General features: G+C 39.9%; 1 protein-coding gene across 2 annotated transcripts in view; it reads right to left on the bottom strand.

Annotated features, from left to right (window-relative positions):
* The window catches only part of RPS6KA2 (ribosomal protein S6 kinase A2), a 273,745-nt gene that overhangs the window by 77,410 nt on the left and 173,354 nt on the right, over positions 1 to 22,981 (bottom strand). For both annotated transcript variants that reach the window (XM_063390606.1, XM_063390608.1), the window contains 2 exons: positions 16,712 to 16,828; positions 12,635 to 12,716 (listed from right to left, as the gene is read on the bottom strand). In XM_063390606.1, coding sequence (XP_063246676.1) covers positions 12,635 to 12,716; positions 16,712 to 16,828 — 199 coding nt within the window. The remainder of the gene's footprint in view (positions 1 to 12,634; positions 12,717 to 16,711; positions 16,829 to 22,981) is intronic.

Genomic DNA, 22,981 nt, shown 5'->3' with positions numbered 1-22,981 from the left:
TATACAACTCTAAAAATACATGTAGCTGCTGGAGCTCTAAAAGAATACCTAATCAAAAAGGAAATCTTGGGTTTTTTCCCTATGTTACTGAGTAACTGCCAAAAGCTAAACATAAACGGCACTGAGCAATGACTACAGGGAGACAGGAGGAGAACAGATAAATATTTAAAGGATATAAACATAGAGGAGAAAGAAGACTTATTTATCAAAATAAAAGGAAAGAAATTAATATAAATAGGAGGAGGTAAGTGAAACAGAAAAAGAGGAAATGTAGGCTATGTTGGGCAAACTCTAACTGCATGAACCCCTACAGAGCAATGCAATAGCTTGGGATTGGAACCTATTTACTGACACATTTTAAAACAAAACTGAACAGAAAAAGTAAAATAACTATTTAGTAAGAAACCAGACTGCCCTGACTGCAGGGGAATGAGACTGCATTTTTCATGGCATTTTTCACTATGCTCTACTTCGCTGCAATGACTCCACCTCAATAAAGGACATCTTTGAAAAAAAAAATAAAATCTAGATTTCATTATTATGCACAAGTGTTTGGAAGGCTGTCTGAAATACAACATTTATAGGAGGATTAATTACCATAGCATTATATCAGACCTTTCCACCAAAAGGAAAAAATAACAGAAACCAAAAACTCATATTGGAAGCGAACTTGAAAACCCTGTGAATAACCACGAGCAGTTTAGTTTCCACACAGTGCTTTTAATTCTGTGGTCTCTGATAGCCTTATCAAGAATCTACAATCTAAGGCTGTTATCCTGTGGGTGGTAGCTGTAAGGCACAGGGGTGATGCAGCCCCTCTGGGGCCACCCAGCCCCGTGACCACCAGCCCTGTGACAGTCCTTCCAGTGACTGCTACCAAACCATACTCCTCACATACACAGTGCAAACTTTCAGGCTTCCTCCAAACTTTGCTTTGGAAGTTGCTTGCTTTGTGCTGGGAGCACCATATAAAAACAAAAATACAAAACAGTACTTCTAAATGTACACTTGCAAATATTTCTTTCTTGTGGTAATATACAGGGATCAAGATAGTACCTAGCTGTATGACATTGACATTTTACATTGCAGAGCTTATTATATCCATAATGAAACCAATTTTGAACAGATAAGCCTTGACAAAACCTATACAGAAGACAAATATTTAAAGGATATCAAAATGTAGGACAAAGACTTATTTATCAAAAGAAAAGGAAAGAAAGGAATATAAATAGAAGCAGATAGGTGAAACAGTAAAAGAGGAAATGTAGGCTGCCCTTCAGCAGAAAAGTCAATTCTGAGTTTACAGTGTTGATGAATCCAATTCCCACTCAATGGTAACTATGTCATAGCCCAAATAAAGACCTGAAAGATGACCAGGGACACAGTACCATTGTCTGAACAACTCAGGCTTTGCCCAAATTTACAAAAATTATCTACTGCTGCTGAGAAAATGTCAGTTAAATTACTGTGCCATGGAAACCTTTAGAGTGTGTCAATTACTATCGCACGCAGATAGAAAATACTGTAGAGAAAATAGGAAGGAGAGGCTGTCATTGATGCTGATTGCTTCATCTTGGAGCAAACGCCACAGCCACGAGGAAGCTGAAACTGACATCTGAGACCTACGTGAAGAATGTGAAAACAGAGAATAATTTTGCTTCCGTAGAAACAAATCCCAGATGCTAGTCTCCCACATTGTGCCACCTAACTTTTATGGAGAGCCAGCTAAGTGCTAGCACACCTCCAGGAGCAGTTATGAACAGAACGCCTGGCCAGCTGTTTGGTGAAGGTTTACAACCGATCCAACTGCAGCGCTCTGAGGAAAACCATCACCAGTGCAACTGACCCCTATCCTCTGCTGTCACTCTGACTTAAAATGGCATCAGGTGACAGCGTTGAGCTCACTGTTAATCTGTCCTCATGCTTGAAAGGAAATAAGATTTTTCTGCTGTGTTATGGGAACCAATAAAAGCAGTTGGATGCAACTCCCAGAGGATGGTTACTAGTTTGGTTTCCAACCAACTACAAATGCACTGCAATTGCAGGCAGCTGAACTTGGTTAAATGGCAATTATCCTGGCTGCTACAAATAGTGCAACTTATTCAGTGAACAGAACAAATAAATGCTTGTCATATAGATAATGGATTTGTACCACAGCCAAAGACTTACAGAATCCATCAGGGAGGTTAAAAATCCCAGGGATATTTAGCTATTGTATTTTCAATTTAGCTTTCCACTACAGCTATAAATTTATTCAAAAGCGGAGTTGATGCATAGTTCTGACTATTTCAAATACTCAATGCATTATACAGAAGACACATTTCCTAACAACGTCTTAATTTGGAATCTTTAGCCATTAAACTCCATAATGCAATAGATTGCACTTCATTGAGAAGAGGTGTTAATAGTCCTTAATATCTGACTATTACTCATCCAAAGGGCAGTGAGCACTGTGAAGAGCAGGCTGGCATAATTGGGCTGGCATTACAGATTGAGCACAGGAGCAGCAGTCAGGGTAGCTGGTTTTGAAGCAGGCTGGCAGCAGAAATGTGAGCACAGCCGAAGTCTTGTAATTCCTAAACGGAGGTACCAGCTCCCATACTGGACACAGCCTGCCATGGAAGAACAGACTACGCAACATAATTCAAAGGAGATGAAGACTAAGAGCATCTGAGCCTGTCACTGCCAAAAGAGCAATTTTTCTCTTCCTGTAATTCACAGCCTTGTGGTACCAACAGCAAGCTCTTGGACGTCAGGCAGGATTAAAAGACTTCAAGAGGTTCATCCACGTGCTGCACAGCAGACATGATGGGTTGCCAGCAATAGCTTTTCTCTTTTGGCTGTGGGTTTCTTAAAATTAGAAGCATTGCAAGCAAACACAAAGTTTAACAAAGCTCCTTAAAGACAGTGCAAGACAAAGAAGACACAAAAAATATCAAGCATCAAGACTAAGACAAAAGAAAACCAGAATAGTAGACTTTCACATGAAGATTTCCCTGTGGCTTACAGAACACCAGCCAGAGAGGCAGAAGAAAAAGGGCAGCAGGGAAGGTAAAACAGTGACCAGTGTTTTGTTGTCACTGTCACAGCCCAACTGGCCTGGCAACATCCTGTCCACTGATAATGTGCTTAATTCTTAAACTGGACAGGTGGGAGAAGGAGTGTGGAGATTGAGAGCTGCAGGCAACCACCCTCCAGAAATCCTCCCAGCACCATGGACTCACAGAGTCTGCTGAGTCAGGAGGGACCCATCAGGATCACTGAGACCAACTCCTGGCCTTGCCCAGGACACCCCAAGAATCACACCATCTAACAAATGCACCTACCCAAGGGCTGGCTTTTCTTGGGAACTTCTTTGAATGGGATTCTCCTAAGGAACAAATATCTTGACAATCTGACCACTCTGCTGTCTGCAGCAAGACATTTCTACCAGCTAAATTACATCGCCTGAATTTTCAATAATTTTTGCGGTAGAGGAGTATCTCTGCTCTGTCATAATAAAGCTCTCACAGAGGACCTGAAAGGTAGGACATGCAGCCAGAGCAGATAATGTCACCTCTGAGTGACAGTATATACCTAAATCTTCTAAAATTAGTATCCAGGAAAAATGAACTGAGGAAGGAAAGGAACATAAAAGATTCTCAGCCTACAGAAGATGGAAGCTGAACATAGCAAACTTCAAGATGTGGAAGAAAACCACAAAGAGGAAACCGTTCTCTGGAGAGAGGAGATGAATTAACAGCTTCAGCTGTGGCAAGGCAGACACTGGACAGATGCTAGGAAGCATTTTGTAACAATTCAGTGATAGAGACAGTCTAAGAATGAGTTAGACAAACATCTGTGAGGAATGACACAAAAGCATCACTGTACCACCCTAGGTCAGGGGTGGGCCATGGGAGTTCTTCAAGTGCCTTCCAGATGATGCCTCAGCAGCAGTGGGAGGCACAGGGTACCCTCCCAGAGTACCACACCAGTGGGTTTACCTGGCACAGATCCAGGCAACAACACAGGGCCTGCTTCCAAAGCAGAACCACTGAGCCTCTGTGATTGTCCTGAAGTGCAGCTAGTCCTCATTCCCAGGTTCTTGGACCAGGCAGAGCACAGTACACAGCTAGCAGTGACAGTCTCATTTTGAACTCATTGTTTTAGCTGAAGCTTCATGTCACTTTTCATATATCTGTTCCAAGTAAACTGAGCTGTGTGTTTCTCTCCTCTCTCTACCTTCCAGCTAGTTTTGATGAGGGGTGTGAGGGCTCACAAAGGCCACTGCATCTCCCAGTCCTTTCTGGGTTAAATAATTTTTTTCTACAGATAAAACAGAAATGGATCACATTTTCAAACAGGACAAACATTTCACTTGTGGATTCACAACAGCTGTCCATGTAGTCTCTCCATTCCTGAATCGGCAGCAAAAGCAATTAACAGCAATCTGCTACTCAACAATAAAAAATATCAAATGTGATCTTTTCTATAAAACAATAACCAATTTCGGAGTGACTCCAAATATCTGTTATTAGATATACAATGCAATGAATGAGATAAAAAGAATAATCCAATGGAAATCAAGCTGTAGTGCAACCCTTGATCAAGTCTCCAATGGAGAGTTTGAAGAATGAGTTTGGGTCTGAAAACCTTTTAACAGTGGTACCTACAGGAGCTGCAGTTCCAAGTGTCTCCATTGCAGCTCATTCACCACGGCAAGTACACAGACCAATTGAAACTTTAAAGAGGTAAATGGCAAATTGCCTGAAAATTACAAGATGCCTTGAAAAATTGCTTTCTACTATCAGAAAAGCCGTAAGTATGATGAACTACCCATTCCTAAAAAAAAAAAAAAAAAAAAAAAGCCAAACCAGCTACCATTCCTTTACTGTCTGGAATAGCCAGGAGGCAAATTCAAATGCAACCTTGAAGGAGCTGCTGCAGGTTTTTATACTTAAAAAAGTTATTCTTCATTGACAGAAGAGTGACTCAACAAACATTTAGAACAAACTTACATAATTTGATCACAGGCAAAGAAAATATATTTTAAGAAGAAGAAAGAGATCAGCAGGTTTTTTCAGTCCTTTCTTCCTCTGGCTTCAGATTTGAATCACCTTTGTGCTCCCTAGAGAATCATCACATGAAAACCTGAATAATGCAACCTTCAGATGCTGCTAAGGCCCATGGAACTGCTCAAGGATTAGAAGTCCAGGGCGTGGGCACCTTAACCTAGCAAAAAGATGGAAAAATTTGAGACAGCTCTGTGCTATACCTTGTGAAAAACACAGACACAGGTGCACTCAGTGTCTTCACAGCAAAGCCTGAAACTTTGGCTTAAACCTAGGGGTGCACTAATAAGCAGTGTGGTTCCAATCTATGGAAAATAACAGTGTGTGCTGGGACCTGAGGTTGCCCTGCTCTTTATCTCACACCTTGGGCCCATAAACTGAATGGCCACGAGAGGCTGGAGGGCACTGGGTGAGCTCCTGAGTGAGTTTCATCATTGAGGGAACTCTGTGTGCTCCAAAACCACTGTGCTTGGCAAACCAAGGCACAGCAAAGGGAGATGACTGGAAGCATTGCTTCCAAAGCTCAGTCAAACCCAAGCACCAATGCTATTGGGTGCTGGGACACCCTCCACAGTTTCTGCTGCTGAACTGCTCATGAAGAAAGCTGGAGTTTGCTTCTGAGTCCTGTCCTGTGTGCTCTTTGGGGAGCATAAAACAAAGCTGTTTCAGGCAGAAGCATAGCAAATGGCTGAAGCTGCTATCCGAGTGAACAACTCTGCAGGGAGCTATAATTTGATATTATTGTAACAGCAGAGTTACACTGAAAGAAATGTGTGGACAGGAAATACCTGGGCAATATTGCTGTATTTACCTGCAGAAGGAATCACAAGCACAGAAGTGTGTACACCTATCTGAATCAGTCTGTTTGGATGACAGGGAGAAAGACAGAGAGGTTGATTTTAATCTTTTACCAATATTTAGGGAAAGACTTAATGATTCTGCCCTGCTTCGGACAACAGGAAGAACCAGCTGCTCAGCAACGTGAGCAGCACTTTTAACAGAATCACAGAACCAATCAGGTTGGAAAAGACCCCTGGGACCACGGAGTCCAGTCTGTGACTGAAAGTCACCCTGTCAATTAGACCATGGCATTCAGTGCCACATCCAGTGTTTTTCTGTGAAGAAATTCTGCCTAATGTCCGACCTAAAGCTCCCCAAGTGCAGATTATGTCTTCTCATCCTGCCACTAGCTGCCAGGAAGAAGAGGCCAACCTTCACTACTTTTAATGTGGTTGTAGAAGGTGGTAAGGTCACCCCTGAACCTCCTCTTCTCCAGGCTAAACATCCCCAGCTCCCTCAGCAGCTTCTCCTAGGACTTGTGCTCCAGATCCTTCACCAGCTTTGCTGCCCCTCTCTAGACCCTATAGAGAACTCAAGAGCCAACATTTTCACAAAGAGAAAGCTCAATTTTCTTTGGCAGTTGGGAAAACCCCATAAGGAAGAACAGGTTCCTTTTTTGTTTTTGTGTAAAAACAAATGAGCCAAAATGTTCCCTTGCTAAAAAACAGAGAGCATTTTTAACATTCAATTTTCATTTCTTTAATGTCTCAGCAGTGGGAATTTTTTTGCCTCCCAACAGGATCTTCACAATGCACTTGGCATTGTGAAGACACTATGATTTAATCAGGACTTCATACAATGCAAACTCCCACATGGTCTGAATAAAACAGATAATAAAATCTTTAAGTGAGGCATGTTCAGTTTATATTTATAGGCAAAAGCTTTCCCTTCTCGTCCAAGTCTGAATGTGAACACTGTACAGCCCCTAAAGAGTATTAAGTATCTAATTCAGAAGCTACAAGCTCAATGAACACTTTAGCAAATGCTATGGAAACAAACTTCCAGCAACGCTTTTTGTTGTTTTTGACCTGTCCAGTCTGTTGTATATTCAGGCTAGGACTCGCTATAATATTTACCAACACACAATGAGTTGCCAAAACACAGTTCATTTTCCTTATAATACACAAACACATGTTATTCTCCACAACCCACTAGAATCAGCCTAAGTGACCCTCCTTGTATGTACTGTACCCTTTCTTCCTTCAGAAAGTAAGCCCCAGGCAAGCTTAAATTTTAGGGGAGGAAGGAAGAGGTGTTCTGATGCAAGTAAATTTGCAAAGGCACTGTAAAAACAGCCCAAAGGTGACCCCTAAGCATTGGTCGTTGAAGAACTTTTTGATTCCATTTTCAAAACTACCATAGAAGAAAGAAAGGTCTGCTTCCTCACATGACAGCTACTAAATCCAATTTGCTCCTAAACTGTGAGGAAGGTTGGCATGTTCCACAGCACTTCTTGACTCCTAGCCCACACAAAACGTGCATGTGAATGGACCAGGTTGAGATAGTGACTTAAGAGCACTGCTGTTTGGTTCAGCACATACTCACTGAGCTGATCTTTAAATTTTAGAGCCACTGGGAAATATGCAGAGAAATCAAATATTTTTGTGTGTTTGTGCTATTTCTTTCCGAGACTGAAAAATTAGTGTACGTCTACTTGTGGAGAGGGGTGAGTCTATGTCTCAGCTGGATCTTTAAGGGCACTTCCAGGTCCAGCAATGTTTGTGTTTTTCTCAGCTCAGAGCCCTAACATTTGGAGGGTTACAATTCTCAGACTAAAGAAGCAGCAGAGCTCTGCTGCTAAGGATGTAGAGCACAGAACATTTCCTCCAAACTGCAGGGCAAGGGTATCTCTGCTGTGGGGGTCTGGACTGTCTTGTGGACAGGACTTAGCTAGTGAATTTTTTAGAAGCAGGTAACAAGAGGCCAAATAAGATATTGAAAATATAGCAGAATACTTTACGAAAAAGATAATAAACCAAAATTTATACGGCAAACCTGAATGAGGACCAGGGCCCCTCACCAAACACAAGGACTGTAAAAAATAGCAAAAGACACCTTGAAAACCTTGGCACAACTGAGCTAGTTTTACCTGAGGTGAAGACTCTTTCTGAGTCCTGCTTTATAGGGTAAAATTGTCTAAAGTTTCTTGTTCTATTGATGTTTTATTCCTTTCAAACCAGAGGCAAACCACTGGACTTCTGTATCTGATATCTAAAGACCACATTTGTTACAGGGAAACTGAGTCACATACAGAGGAAAACTGAAGAAGCCACTTTGGCTGGTGTCCAGTTAGGGAAACCACTACTACAGTTTTATCAGTGGTTTAGACAGAAATCACACTTCATCTGGTAACATCTAAGTTAGTGTTTATTTCAGGTGTAATTTATATTATCAACCCTACATCCCCGAGAACACCCAGGCGCTCTGGAGTCACTAAAGCTGCTCTCACAGCTTACTGCAGCTATAACCACCACACATCAGCAGATCCCTGAGCCTGCTGGCTTAAACTGAGGGGATCATAAGCTGCAAAGCACTTCAGAGGTTTTGACAAAAGAGATTATCATTTCTAAATCCCATAAGCACAGAAAGGTAGATTGCACTCTCAGGGTCAGATGGCTTCCAGTGCCAAGATTTACACACCCCATTGCCAGCCAGATGGGCAGATGCAAACTGCATCCTCATGATCCCTCACATAACCCTTGCTACATCACCACTGCAATATTTATAAAGTTCATGGGCATTACGTCAGCGAATTACGGCTTCATGTCTCTTTCTCTGAGACTGTCCGTCTCTGGAGGAATAGGTCTTCGATTTTCAAGCTCCCTCCCATTCCAGCACAGCAACCTGCTGGGGATTTATGGGCATTTCATGGGTATTTAATGAGGCTTACACAGTAACCAATCTAAACAACTCTTGATCGTGAAATTCTGAAGCACATTCAGTAAAGCTGATGGAGCCTGAGACACCTCGAGAGAAATACTGAATGAATCAGAACAATCAGCTTGCCCTGTCTCTCTGTTCCAGCTTTGCTGGTGAATACCAGACACACACATACACAGAATAAACACTCCCTGGTTTATTTCTGGATGGGCAGCAGACACTCACCGACACATCTCCATAAGTGTTTAAACACACAGATCAAATTTATTTGACGTTATATCTAAAACTCTGATTCTAAAGAAAAAGCAGAGTATAACAAAGACATGAAAGCAACATTTTAAGATGGCATTTTAAGAGCACTATTTAATGACATTCTGGAGGGCAAAATTCTCACTCCTGGAAGGTATTTAAGTGCCTAAATATCTTTGAGCACCCAGATGCCCACCAAAAGGTTTATATTTGTAAAGGAAGCTACTGAGGTAATGTAATTTAATATAACAACATTTGAAAGAGAAATACAGTTACACATACATGCAGCCTCAAATCTGATGTATTCCATATCTGGCACCTAACACACACAACATCGTTAAACATTTTGAACAAGATTTTCCTAAAGTTAATAATTAGAATGAAACACTTATCTAGTTTCTTCAGAAAGCTTTCTGCTTTCAAATCAGGTACCCCCAAGGTCCTGAAAAAGGAAATGAGGCAGAAAGGAAAGAAACTTATGTGTGATGCTTTCATTTACAACAAGAAGTAACAGTGGCTTTTTCCCTTTCAAGGATGCATGCTGTTACAGGTGCTTATTCAGATATGCCCTATGTTTAAAATAAACCTTCATGAGTTTAAGATTAATTTAATTTTCACAAATATTTATGTGTACAGCATGTGCCTCTGCAAACTTTTACAATCCAAACTGGAATATTCTGGAGCCTAATTTCCCTTTCACAGCAGGAGTAGTCCTGCTGATTAGCAGATCTTTTTCAAGCTCAAATCTACATATGTGATTGATCTACAAAGTCTCTTCTGTACCAAAAAACATTTTTGAACTGTAAATGCTTGAAGAATTCTGCTGCTGCTTGCTGTGCCCTTCTTATATTAACCTTTGCTGTTGGTGAAGTCTTTGGTGTCAGAGGGAGTGCCCCCAAACTCATCATGGTAACAAGGGGCAAGAACCCTGGAAAGGGGCAGGAGACAGCAGGCTCACTGGAGAGAGCACCATTTTGTACTTCTGCTTCTTCCTAAACATTACCAGCCAGCCACAGCCACAGTCAGGCTCCCAGGGTAGGAACTCCCTCATCAGGACTTATTGTGGTTGTTCTTCAGAGCAAATTCCATCACTCCTGAAGGTCTCTTACTTATCCAGGTTTTATTTCTTCATATTAATCCAGGAAATAAATCAGCTTTGCTATCCCATCTTATTCCATTTTCTTTCTGATTTCTCCATGTACATGCTTTGTTAATTTGTTTCACTATAGAAAATGACTGCTATAATATTTAGGGCTGTCAGGCCATTGTCAATGGAACTGGCATGGAGGTCTCTGAGGGTTCTGCTCTGTGTGATGCTTGTTCAGGGTGCAGGTCAGAAAGCAAAATCATTCAGAAATTTGTCTCATAGATTGCCTTTTGTCAGCAAATGCTGAACACAGTGCTAACATGTACCTGCCGCTTTGCTCCCATTGCCTGACAGGGTAATAAATACTTCACACTGGAGTGACTTCCAGTCTTTTTTGAGTGTAGGTACTCAGCAATCATTCAGCACTCTCACTTAAAAGATGAAATTAAGCTGTCAGAAATATGATCTCTGTGCCAAAAGTTACATGGAAGCTTACCGACAGCAGACCTCGTTGCTTGCCTCACTCACACGGTTGCCAGTGGGGTTCTGTCCATTTTTATACTTTGAGTTAAAGAGCTGTCAGTTTTAACTTATTTGTAGAAACTGGTGAGGACAAATTAGTTCCTACCCCTGTGCTGGTTATCTTGAGATTAATGGGACATTCAGAGCTAGCAGTCAGAGGGTTAGTAGTCTGAATGGAAGAGAGATGCAATCCACTAAAATGACAAAGTAGCCTCAATTGTGGATCTTGTGACTCACACTTGAGAAGACAATAAATAGCCTTTCTCTGCTATAGAGAATCACAGAACTGCAAAGATACTCTTGTTCTTGAGAGAGTAGAAACTCAATAGAACACTTTGAGTACTTTAAAATTGCCACCTACATTTTGACATTTCCTGAAATACTGCCACAACAAAGGTCTGTTCTTTTACAGTGGAATCTAACATTACATATTTCACCATCAAATATTAAGTAACAATAAAGCGTTTGGGGATGCAAAAAAACCAGTCCCCCTTGCCAAAGCTCTTCTTGCTAAACACTTCCCAGAGTTATACAGAAAAGGAGGGAATACCCAGTTTTTCCTTATGGTAAAAAAAAAAATCTTTGTATTGTCAAAAGAAACAGGAATAAGTTTCTGGTACATCCTGATGTCTGAGGGGTCACCCAGACCTTACTCAGACACCATCAGAAGATGATGTTCTCCAGGGGGAAGACTCTGACAGCTGAGTTCAGCTCAGTTTGGGCACTTCTCGGTCTGCTCCTGGTTGAGAAGTCAGAGAGTCACTCTGTCACACACGTGATGGACTCAGGCCTGACCTTTGCATGTCTCATGTCCAGTGCTGTTCAAGTGTTTATTTACACTGGGCTGTTCTGCTAGAACAAACATTCTCATCCAGATTCCAAACAAAAAGATAAGCACGCCAGCATTGCTTCAAACTCATGTTCCCTGAAAAGGCTTTCTTAGGAGAAAGGGCTGTCTCAATGCCCGGTGTGCCCACTCCCCATTTCAAACAGTACTCAGAAGAGGTGCTGGCTCTGCCTGGCACCACCTGCAGTAGCTCTAGCTTGCAATTATTGGTAGCTTCATTCATATTTTGGTTCCCCAAAGCAAGGCATGCTATAGAAATATGGATTTTCAAGTGGTCAGAACTATCTGGTCACTTAATGATTATTCTTTGCATTGGGACAGAAATTTCGATGCTACAGTGCATTGCACAAACCCACACTGTCCAAGAAAAAGCAAAATATCTGCTCCAGAAAAAAATGAATGCTCTCTTCTTTATCTGCAAGAACTGTCAAGCTTTTGAGGGAAAGATCAGAGCTGTGCTAGGCCAGGGAAACAAGGAGATGACTTCATCCACCTTACTCTGTGGAGGAACAACCAGAAAGGACTTCAACTGAGACTGAACTTAACTCTCACTGCTTTTCAGTCCTGGGCATGACTACCATCTTCTCTTTTGCCACTCAGCAGGCAGTGGTCCCAGAAGAGAATGACCAGCTTTAAACATCAGTCATTTGGCCCTAGCCTCCTAGAGCCCATGAGCCAGGAAACAGCATGAACTAAACAGTCTCAGAATGACTCCTCACAGTTGAAAACTGTTCCCCTGGTTCTTCAGGCACACAGGGAGAAGCACCACCTGGGAAGGCCATTCTGCCCCAGGAGGAGCCAGGTTTTACTGCAGCAATATCCTTATTTACTTCAGCAACAGAAAGATATTGACTCTTCATTACAAATTAATATATACCAAACAGAAGTCCCTAAAATAACACCAAGAAAATAAAGAAAGCATACAGCTGGGAAGCTTCAAACCTCTGCTTTCCTGCTCTGACACCGTATAGGTAACTTATTTTTGTTTAAATTCTTTTTAGAACATTTGCCTACAGTGAGGCAGAATTTTGAAGGATGGCAGAGACATATTTATGCATTCATACACAGCAAGGCAGCAACAATGTAAAAAATAGCAAGAAAAATAAACTACTACGTAGCACAGAAATATAGACTACAGCCCCTGTCCCAAGTCCTTACCTTTCAGAGTTGCCTTCTTAAGCACCTTCATGGCATAAAGCTGGCCTGCATCAGATCCTTTTATTTTCCTGACTAGAAATACCTGTAAAAAACAAATGTTTTGTATAGATGAGTGATTAATTTCTTCTTACAAGACTTACTGCATTCAACAAGAGAACAGATACTATGGTTCAGGAAATCTAATGAAAATTACTAGCTGAAAGCATTTCATATCTATTTCACCTGCAAATAGTTGAGCTAGCTCTGGAAATTTTCAGTTTTAAGCCTTTATCACCTCACAAAAAAGCCATTTTCAACATTATTAATTGACCTCATATATTCAGTTAAAGATGGGTGAAAAGTTAGAATCAATGTGCACATATCTCTTCATATTCTGACCAGCTTCACACACACAAAATTATGTCTCATTTGCATCTAGAAATGTGCAGTGTCTTAAAATTATTGCCATCAATTAAATTAAAGAAAAAAATCAATTTGGTGCCATTCATGCCGTAAGTCATGGGTAGCAACTTGCCTAAAATGCAGCTGAAGCAGAAAGTTCATACAGCTGAAAATCTGTTGTTATTATAAAAAAAGCCAGTTTTTCCTGTTATAGTCTATGTTTCATCCTCTGACAGCGTAAAATTTTAATTAAAATAAAACTGGTAGTTAAATTGTTATTCTTTTTTTGTACTACATGCAAATATTTCTTATCTGTCCATCAGTGCCTCTGAGCACTGCAGGGGTAGTGAACAACAGGATCAGTCTTTATAAGACTTACAGTGTTTTAATAATTGGAAATAAAATAAACAACCCTTTCAGCTGGGTCCCAGGACACATTCTGTCTGCTGGGGTCAGAAGTACCAGGCAACAGTGTCTCTTTTTTTTTTTTTTAATTTCAGCACTTGTGTTACTGGACAGAAGCTGAAGTAAAGCCAAATGTAGAAACAAAAATATAGTCCCACATACATACAGTCCCATTAATATTAAAACATTAATACCATATACAAATCACTTTAAATATACAAATTAACAAAGGCTAGGTGAAATTATCTAACTAAATGAATGTCTATTTGGATTAAAAATTCCATGGCAATTATTTTATTCATTGTCTATCTAGGAACCATGCAGCTTTATTAACTGTCTCCACCTAAAATATAAAAAGCCAAAAAACAGGGAAGGAAGAGGTATGTTTCTAACACAATTTTTGCAAGTTGAAAGGCTCTTCCTCCTAAAAAAACCCAACCTGTGAACAGATTAGATCTTCCCAGACCCATGTGACAAAAGGTTTGTGGGAAGGGAGAACAACTTTTATCAAGCAGGTACAGAAGCTGGGGGGGGAGTAAACTCTCAATTCTCTTTGAACAACTTCATCAGGACTCTTACATCTGACAGCATCACAGCTGCAACACTTCACTGTGCCATGATCTGATAGGGTTTTGGTGAGGCTCTCCTCCTCAAGATGTTTCCTGTGCACAGGAGATTTGCACAGCTCCTCAGGCTGCCCCGACCAGCTGAGCTGGGGCACACATTGCCTGCTCCCAGCTCCTGCTTCCTACTCTGCTGAACATACAAACACCTCCAGTGCTCACAACTGTAGGAAAAAATGATGAAATCTGGACACAACAGGTACACCTAAGACTTTCTGAAGTGGTTTTTGTTGTTATTCATGATAAATAAAGCTCAGCTGCTCCAGCATTAACAGGAAGTCAATTCATTTAGAAGTTTACAGAGAAAAGTTGGGATATTTTTCTGTGTGGGTCAAGTAGAAGATTCGATTTTTGTATTACACTGAAAAGGAGGAGAAAGTCAAAAGCAAGCTTGTCCAGATACTGGATTTTCAGCTGTATTGTTATTTTTAAAAAAACAGTCACGGGCTCTTTACCCCAAAAACCCAAACCCTTAAGATAATGGTTTTCAGCAGCACTACACATAAAACAACACAGCATAGTGCATCTGCAGAAATACTAGGCTGCAGTTCTAGAAATACATTGTCTGCCATATAATCTTGCAAAGCTTGTAATACCCACATTGCTGTAATAAGCAGAATTATCAATTTACATTACCAGTCACTAGTCAGCTGTTCACTGTAGCATGGGATAGAACACTTGCCTGCATTCCCTTCAAAAGAGATGAGTCAAGAACACTTGTGTTGCATTCCAGAGGATATCAAAATAACCACCAAACCAGAAAGGGACAGAAGAAATGAAAAAGCATTGTATTGCAAAATGATGTCACCTTTCTGATTATTCTTAAATGTAATGCTACACATCATTTTTGAAACCACCAAGTAGCCCTGAAGTGCTGACTTGACAGGTTATATTAGCTGGACTATACTAGTTTGCCAGAATAGCATCTGCATGTGGCCGAGCATGACTTTGAATTTTCTCAGGTTATTAACACCTGAACTAGCAAAACTCTCTTAGCTGGAGCAATTTGTGCATCATCCAAAATCTGATATAAAAAGCTAAGCAAGTGCTCTGCATCTGAAGAGTGCTGGGGGCACTCCCTCTGACACCAAAGACATCTCTCTAATCCTGCAAGAATTATTGAGGCCTTGGGTGAACAACTTGAAAACTTAATGGTTTGCATCCCCAGGGACACGGATTTGGACCATTAGCTCAAATACCAAGGTGATGAAAATGCAGGTGGTTGGGGACTGCGTAAGAAACACAAACCTCTCTTCCCCATGTCTTTGCTGCTCCAGGGAATTTATTGATGTTTCTCATATAAGATATGGAAAGTGTTTTCTAATTACATGCAGCTCCAGACATGTACATTGTCCACACTCACACTCTGACGCCCCAGAAATCTGACTTTCTCTTGGGAAGTGGTTGCAGAGAACAGGCATTTTGCTTATAAAATGGATAAGGCTAGGCAGCTAACTCAAACAATACTGAAAATACATCAATACCAACTAAGATAACCAGCAAATAATTTCTAAAATCTTTACTGCCTATATATGAAAACAGACTATTCTGCCTCTGTTACTTTTATCAAAGATGTTTCTTTCTCTTCTTCTTCTTCTTCTGCTGAGTCCCATAGTAAACCTAATTTTGAGCTGTTTGCTTTTTCACATTCATTTAATACTTAAAACTTAAATACTTAATACTTAAAACTGTGCTCTGAAGAAATTCTTGAGTTCAAGACTTGGTATTGAATGTTAACTTTCCTGATATGTCCCATCTCAGGAAACTTCTAACAGATTTAATTATCAATACAATTCTAGAATAACCAGGAAGTTGATAAATACTCTTAATATAGCTTCCCTTAGGAATAAAACTAAAGGTTCTGATTGGAAAATATGTTTTTAAAACTCCACAGAATAATACACATATAAGGACTTTGATGCCTGGTTTCAAATAGGTTCACTGTTTCAATGGTTTCAAGGTCTTATTAAAAGCATAGGATGACTTTAAGGCTGAACTGACTCTTCCTTCTTCCTCTCCATCTTTCCTTCCTGCTCTCATTTCCAACATGCCCTGCTGAAGAACTGTCTTTGGAATTAAGAAAATCTTTTGTCTTAAGATATGTGGAGAATGTTATTTCTTCACAAATTAGCTTGTGGTCATACAGGCAGGGTTTCTTTTTATTCCTCCATACTCTTGCAATAATGATTACTGTATTCTGCACTGGGGTTTATCTCCACGACCTTTCAAGGCCTCTGAGTGTGAACTAAACAGAGGTCTGGGACTTGGAAATGTGCTTGAGGTTGCCCTCAGTGAGAATTGTGCAGCTTACTGCTTTAAGTCTTTGAATGCTCCTATTTACATCCTCCAACTCAGCAGCAGTTGCATGCTCACCTCCCTGGCAGATAGGTCCGAATCCATAAATATTGTTTATCACTGTTTATAAACAGTGATGCTTACTAACAAACATTTGTGCTCATTTGTGCAGGTCCACAGCCATAGCTGCTATTTCCTAAACTTCATATGCACGAATCCAGCTAAAAGACTGAACTGTTATTAAAAGGGCTTTCCTTACCTGCCTTTACAATGTAATTTATATTTAGACAATGTCATCAGTGTAAATGAACTCAGAGAAAGGACACAATATTTTCAGTGTTGCTCTGGGTGATCAGATGACATTAAAAATTACCTTTCCATATGAACCTTGTCCTAATACTTTCAGCAGTTCAAACTGAGAAGGATCTGCTTTTTCAAAACCTTCCTTGACATGATGACTGATGTCTATTTCCTTCACGATACCTTCTTCCTGCAAGGGGAAAAAGAAAAAAAACAAAATCCAAAATCAGAGCTGTTATCCTAAGGAAACATAATGTTTATTTAAGTCCCGTCTTCTGTGATGCCACAATCATGTAGCAAATTTTGAAAAGAGAAACAAATGCTTGTCTAAATATTCCATGTGCCTGTTACCAGCTGGGGAGGATAATTGTCAGGACATCCAGACCTGGTACTTCTGTTTATTGAGCCTCAAGATATGACTAGATAAAGACAGATTATACAAGCTGAAGCCAAAAATATACTGCAGAGCTTGCTGTGCCCATCAGAGACCTTGCCAGCAGAGTGGCAAATCTGCAAATCTCAAATCTGCACTAGAGAGGCTCCGTCACACTTCTCTCCACATACTTTCTCAGCTTCCCCTCAAATCATCATTTAAGACAATTTTAAAAATCTTCCTTAGTCTTAAGCAGCAATTCTTCTAATGAGTACAAAGAAAAGACATTGCTAAAAGAGCCTCTTCCTATTCACCTCAAAAATTGTAAAGTTACTACTGGTAACCATTTAAATAGAAAACAAATTAGCGATTAGATGTAAAATGAGGTGGTGGTTGGAGAAGACTGACACACATTTTGCTGCTTGCAAGTATTAGTTTTATACACTTTGGATTTGTTCAGGTTATTTTGTTAAAATCTTTCCTTTGTCAATAGATGCACATTCCTCAAAGACACCAGTTGAACCAGGACCTTCATCCTGCAAGCTGTGACATATGATATTAGTTTCAGCTGTTTGTTTCATGTTATTTTGGCATGTTCCTCTAAAAAGAGAGCAACCGGGTCATGTGAGACCCAGAGGGACTACACAGAGTTTGCAGCAACCCAGAAAGTCACTGAGCTGAAAAGAAACCTGGAAGAAAGAACCTGCTTCTCAAGGGCATAAAGATAAAGAAAGATAATACTTACACAACCTTTTCTTTCTGTAGCGTTTTGTACACCTACATTTGTGCTTTTTGGTTTGTTTGCCTTTTTTTTTTTTTTTTTTTTTTTAATTACTTGCTCTAACTTCTCTACAACAAAAATATGGATTTTCGGTACAAACCTTTTCCCTTTCTTTATCTCTCAGTTTGAAGGGACTTACTCATTTAGTAATAAGTTTGAGTATTTCTGCACCCAGCAGAAAAAACTGGAGTCTCACAAACATTTTTACATGGACTTTTCCTACAATTTTCCTTTCTCCCACCCAAAAAAACCCCTATAACATCCAGAAATATGACATTTATCTCCCACTCTTAAAAATCAGTGTTGAGAAAACAGAAATAACATCCTAAAAAAAAAAAAAAAAAAAAAAAAAAAGCTTGAAACCCCCAAAACATTTGGCCAAAACACATTCTGTGCTAAATAAGAATAAATTTGATTTTATTCTCCTCCAGAAAAATTGCTATCACTTTCTACTAAGCTGTAATTTGTCAGATACATGGCTTGCATTACCCAGATTGCTTTCTACATTGCAGTTTCATCTCTCCTCTTCCCTGACCTGTCTATTTACACTCCATATTTTGGAACAGTGGACCATATCCTCTTCTTGGTTTGGAAAGCTTCCTGTAGTTCATTCATGCTACCACAACCATGGAAAATAATCATCATCTCAGAGCAACTCCTTTTTCTGATCCTAATTCCTACAGTTTAAGGTTTGCCTAAAAGGAAATGCTTGAAACGAATGAACAGTTTTCACAGAGAGATTTAAAGGATTTCTAAGTACAGAACTGCCAAGATCTCCCTTCTCATTTTTCTGACTTTAATTGCTGTGCGAGATAGCATAGCTTTCTGATATTAAATATATAATTTTTTTCAATTATTTTGTACTCCAGCCTGAACCATGAAGTCACTCTGAGCTACATTTGCAATTTAAATGATGAGTGAGTTTCAATTTGCCCATTCATATTCCTTGTCAAAGACCTACAACCCAAAGCATATTTCTCATTGTATTACTAAATTTAATATAACCTCTTCAGGTTCATGAAACATTTTCAGTTCCAGGAATATACTGAAAGTATTAAAATGATGAAAATTCAGCTTGGTGGAAGAATGCTTAATAATTTCTTGCACTCCCATAGAATAGCATAAATAATTTATAACATGCAATAAAAACAGTACTTTAATTATATGCATCTTTAATTAAAAGCTCAGGGTAAAAAAAAAGAGAGTATTTACAGAAAATGGAAGCAAGTACAAGGCCTAGCAACGTTTACCAGTGAAGCATGGATTTTACAGACATAAAAAACATGCTCGATTTTGTGATTATCAAAATATAAACCCTTTGGTTAGAAGAGGCTTCTAGGGGTCATCTAGTCCAAGAGTACTGCCCAAAACATCACTGACACTTGATCAGACCAACCAGATGGTTTTTGTCCACTGTGGTTTTCAGTGCCTCAAACACCAAAGCTTGAGCCACTTCCTACAAAATTTTTTTCTCTTTCCATTTTCCCACAGTCCAGTCGAGCTGGCAGATCCATGCACCCTTAGGAGGAAGCAGGATATTTTTCTAGGAAGGTAGGATTTCCTGTGGATTTCCTGTGGTCGCCTCGCTAGAAAGGGGCAGCAAGGCAGCACTGAAGACAAAGCATGCCAGACAGCTGTTTTTTCACCCGTCATCACCACAGTGGTGTCACTGGGAGCTGTCCAAGAGGTAGACAGTATTTCAGCTGGTATGACAAATCCACTTCCCCCTGGAGCAGAAAGCCAAACTGGCAGTGCTTGAGACTGAAGACACACACAGCTCTTTAAAGGAAATTCATGCTGGTGTGTTTGCACCACGCCCCCATTTGCCTTGACTGTATTTCTGTAATCTTATTACTTACTGGCTCATGGAATTACTCACTTAAATCACAGAATAACTTCTACTGGTTTATTTCACCTTTCTAGCAAAAAAAAACCCTAGCACAAACCAAACAATCTTATAGTCTTTATTTACATTCTTACTTCCATGGGACTTTCTCCTTTGAAGTCTTCCTGTATTATACTAACGTGGAATCTGGCATAATTATTCTCAGGTATTGATGATCAGAGTGAAACCCAAATGTCAAAGCACAAGTATTGTGGGCAGGTCTCCCAACTACTTTGGTCTGGGTTGCATACTAGAAACGTCTCTAATACAGATTTATTTTTCACTATTCCAGCATGTGCACCATATCTGCATGAGGTATTTTCATAACAACAACAAAACAGAGACAAGAGAATCACAAAAGCCTGCACACTGAAGATGCTGTTTTGATGGAAAGGATTTCACTCTGGAATAAAAAAAACAGTCAACCTCAAAACTGTTTTTGATAAGTTGGTAGAATCAAAAGTGAATGCGCTACAGTTTCATCTTGCAACAGCTGTGCACACCAGCCCGGGCTCTTGCTCCCTGCTGGCTTGTCCCACACTGCATTAGCAGGAATGTTTCACTCGATGAAGCTCAATCTTTTGTAAACTTCTCTAAATATTTATATTTGTACAAAAAACATCACCCTGTGACAAAAGTGAGATGGATGTTCTTTGTGGCTTGAAGAAAGCACATGGCCAAGCAGGATAGACCAGAGGAGGGAGGGCAGGTAATAAATTGGAAGGATAAAAGAGGAATGGAGGGTGCTTCTTTATGTTAATACAACAAACACGTGTTTCAGGTCTGATTCTATCCTGCACTACTCACTTAAAGGCTTCCCCCAAAGCTGACAGAAGGTTTGGACATAAAATAACTCACTATTAAAATGGAAAGACTATTTTGATCTCTTCTGCTCTGGGACACAGGAGAAGAGAGCCTCTGGTCTTGCCCTGTGACTGTGGATAGCACAGACACATCTACCCTGGTGCCTCTGGAAGGCAACAGCTCCCTGTAGCATTGGTGTCAGCTCACTTCCCAGACCTCTTCCTGCAGCCTTGGAGAAAGAGAGACACTAATGCTCAGTGGCTGCTTGAGAGCAATCACAGAAAACTCTTCTGAACTGCAGCAATACTTCCCAGCCCACTGTCACATGTAGGATCAAGAGTAGGATCAAGAAGTGCAGGGGTATGGATTTGGCAGTGGAGTACAAAAGGGCAGGTCTTCCTGGAGAGCAACTCTTCAGTTTACTACCTTGCCTGTTTCACAGCCTCTCAGTAAACATCATGGACATCTCCTAGAAAATGGGCGGGTTTAACACCTTTTGAAGTCTTGTTGGGTCTCTCCCCAACTAGTTTCTGAACAAGCAGAGCTAAGGTTACCAAACAAAGAGACCACCTTAACTGCCAGATATATTTCACCCACACACAAAATACTTTCCTCACCAAGACTTCCTGAAATAGCAGGTGGGGGAGATTATTCTAGAATAAGAATAAACACATTGGTACTTTTACCAATGGAAAAATTTATGCTACCATATCATATGCAAAAAAGCCATGGTGCTAATTTTATATGACTACTATTTTGAAATAACAGTAAGAAAGGATCCTAGTTTTATTCCTTGCCTGGTCATCTCCTGAGTTGCAGAGGATCAAGGTATGGCTGTGAAAGGTAAGATTCATTTTCCAACAAAAATAGGTGCACTTTTGATGTGCAAGTTTTACAGTCTTTAGACTTGTGTGCTTTAGGATCTGTGGTCAATGAAGAAATCAATGAAAATGTGGCAGGAGGAAATAAGAAATAATGATAGCTCAGGAGATATTTTACTGTTGTTTGAGATAATCATTTGTCTACAGCATATGCTCAGGATACAGACTTTATTTTGTAACCAATCTTCCCATTTGGCAGGTTACCACCCAACATAAACCCAAATCACAATTATTTAACTACCAAGTATCACAGGCAACACAACATTTCAAAATAATATGATTCATTAAGAAAGCATGTTTAAAACTGTGATATGGGAATAGTTAGGACAAGATGTGTCTGATAAAGATGAGGCCAGGTTTCTACCTCTGTTTCACGGTTTCTGATCTAGCTCAGCCCATAGGAGAGTAATTTGTGTCATAGACATAACAGGCTATTCAAATGCTGCCTAGGGCAGGAAATGAATTGCTGGCCCACATACAGTTCTTTGAGGACAAGTATCTACATTAAAAACGTATTGGAGCATTTTCATTAGACTCTTCCAAGGCAGTCTCCAGCAGCTAGAATAAAAGTTGAGACACAAATCTTCCATTTTAAATAAGGGTTTTAATCCAAGTTCTGACCACTACCGGAGCAATAATACCATAAATGGGCCTGGCTTCTTTTTTGCCTACTGTCAAATAAACATTTGCTTTAACAACAATGAATTGGAATTACTGAACTTTAAAGAAGTATGTGGAACTCACAGTGAATTCGCTGGACATTTTGCCAGGGTTGCATTTGGCTTTCCAGCATAAGTTTACCTACTTTCTCAAAAGGTCATATGGAGTTAAATAATACTTTACAATTTTAAGAGATATTGGGATTTCTTTCTCAGATTTTTCACAAAGGTAAATAGAATGTGTTATCTTGAATTTGGAATTCCAACAAGTATGTCAGAACTTACTGGAAAACAAAAACCTTAAGAGCTATTTCTGTGGAAATCAGCTGTTACATTCAGCAGATCTTTTTCTAGACAGGGCAACTATTAAGCTCTTTTTAAAACACTTTAACACTTCTCTCCAGCTCAAATTTTTCATCCTACATTTTTAGTTTCTTTTCCCTAATACATGCCTGTACAGTTGGGGTTCAGCTGAAGTCCAACAAACTAAATGGGAAGAGATGAATCACAGAGAGCAAAGGCAGTGAACACAGTCTGCGGGATAGATTAGTGAAGTCCAGGAGGTGAAGGTTTGAGTATTTGGGAGATTTAGGTAAAATCTTTTGTGCTACAAGGCATGCTGTGTATCTTTGATTCACTTAAGGCTGAATTCAGCTAAATAAATGCTAGCAATTATAGCACCAGAGACAAGGTTTTGAACAAGGTTTACTTTGCAGTCAATAGAGAGAAGCAGGGAATTCATGGTTAAAAGAGATCAGATCCTTAAAAGAAATCACATCCTACAACATGCACATTTCTGTCTGATAACTATGAAGAAAGCCTATGATAAATTGCTGAGTTGGGGGCTTCTGCAGTTGCATGAGATGAATTCATGTTTATCATTTGATTTTGAAACACATTGAAATAGAGAAGTATTGTGGCCAGATTTTTAATGCCATTACAAGTGAGATGTTTGCTGAT

The sequence above is a fragment of the Prinia subflava genome, chromosome 2, assembly GCF_021018805.1.
Source record: "Prinia subflava isolate CZ2003 ecotype Zambia chromosome 2, Cam_Psub_1.2, whole genome shotgun sequence".
NCBI lineage: Eukaryota > Metazoa > Chordata > Aves > Passeriformes > Cisticolidae > Prinia > Prinia subflava.
This window is presented reverse-complemented; position numbering and strand designations above follow the sequence as displayed.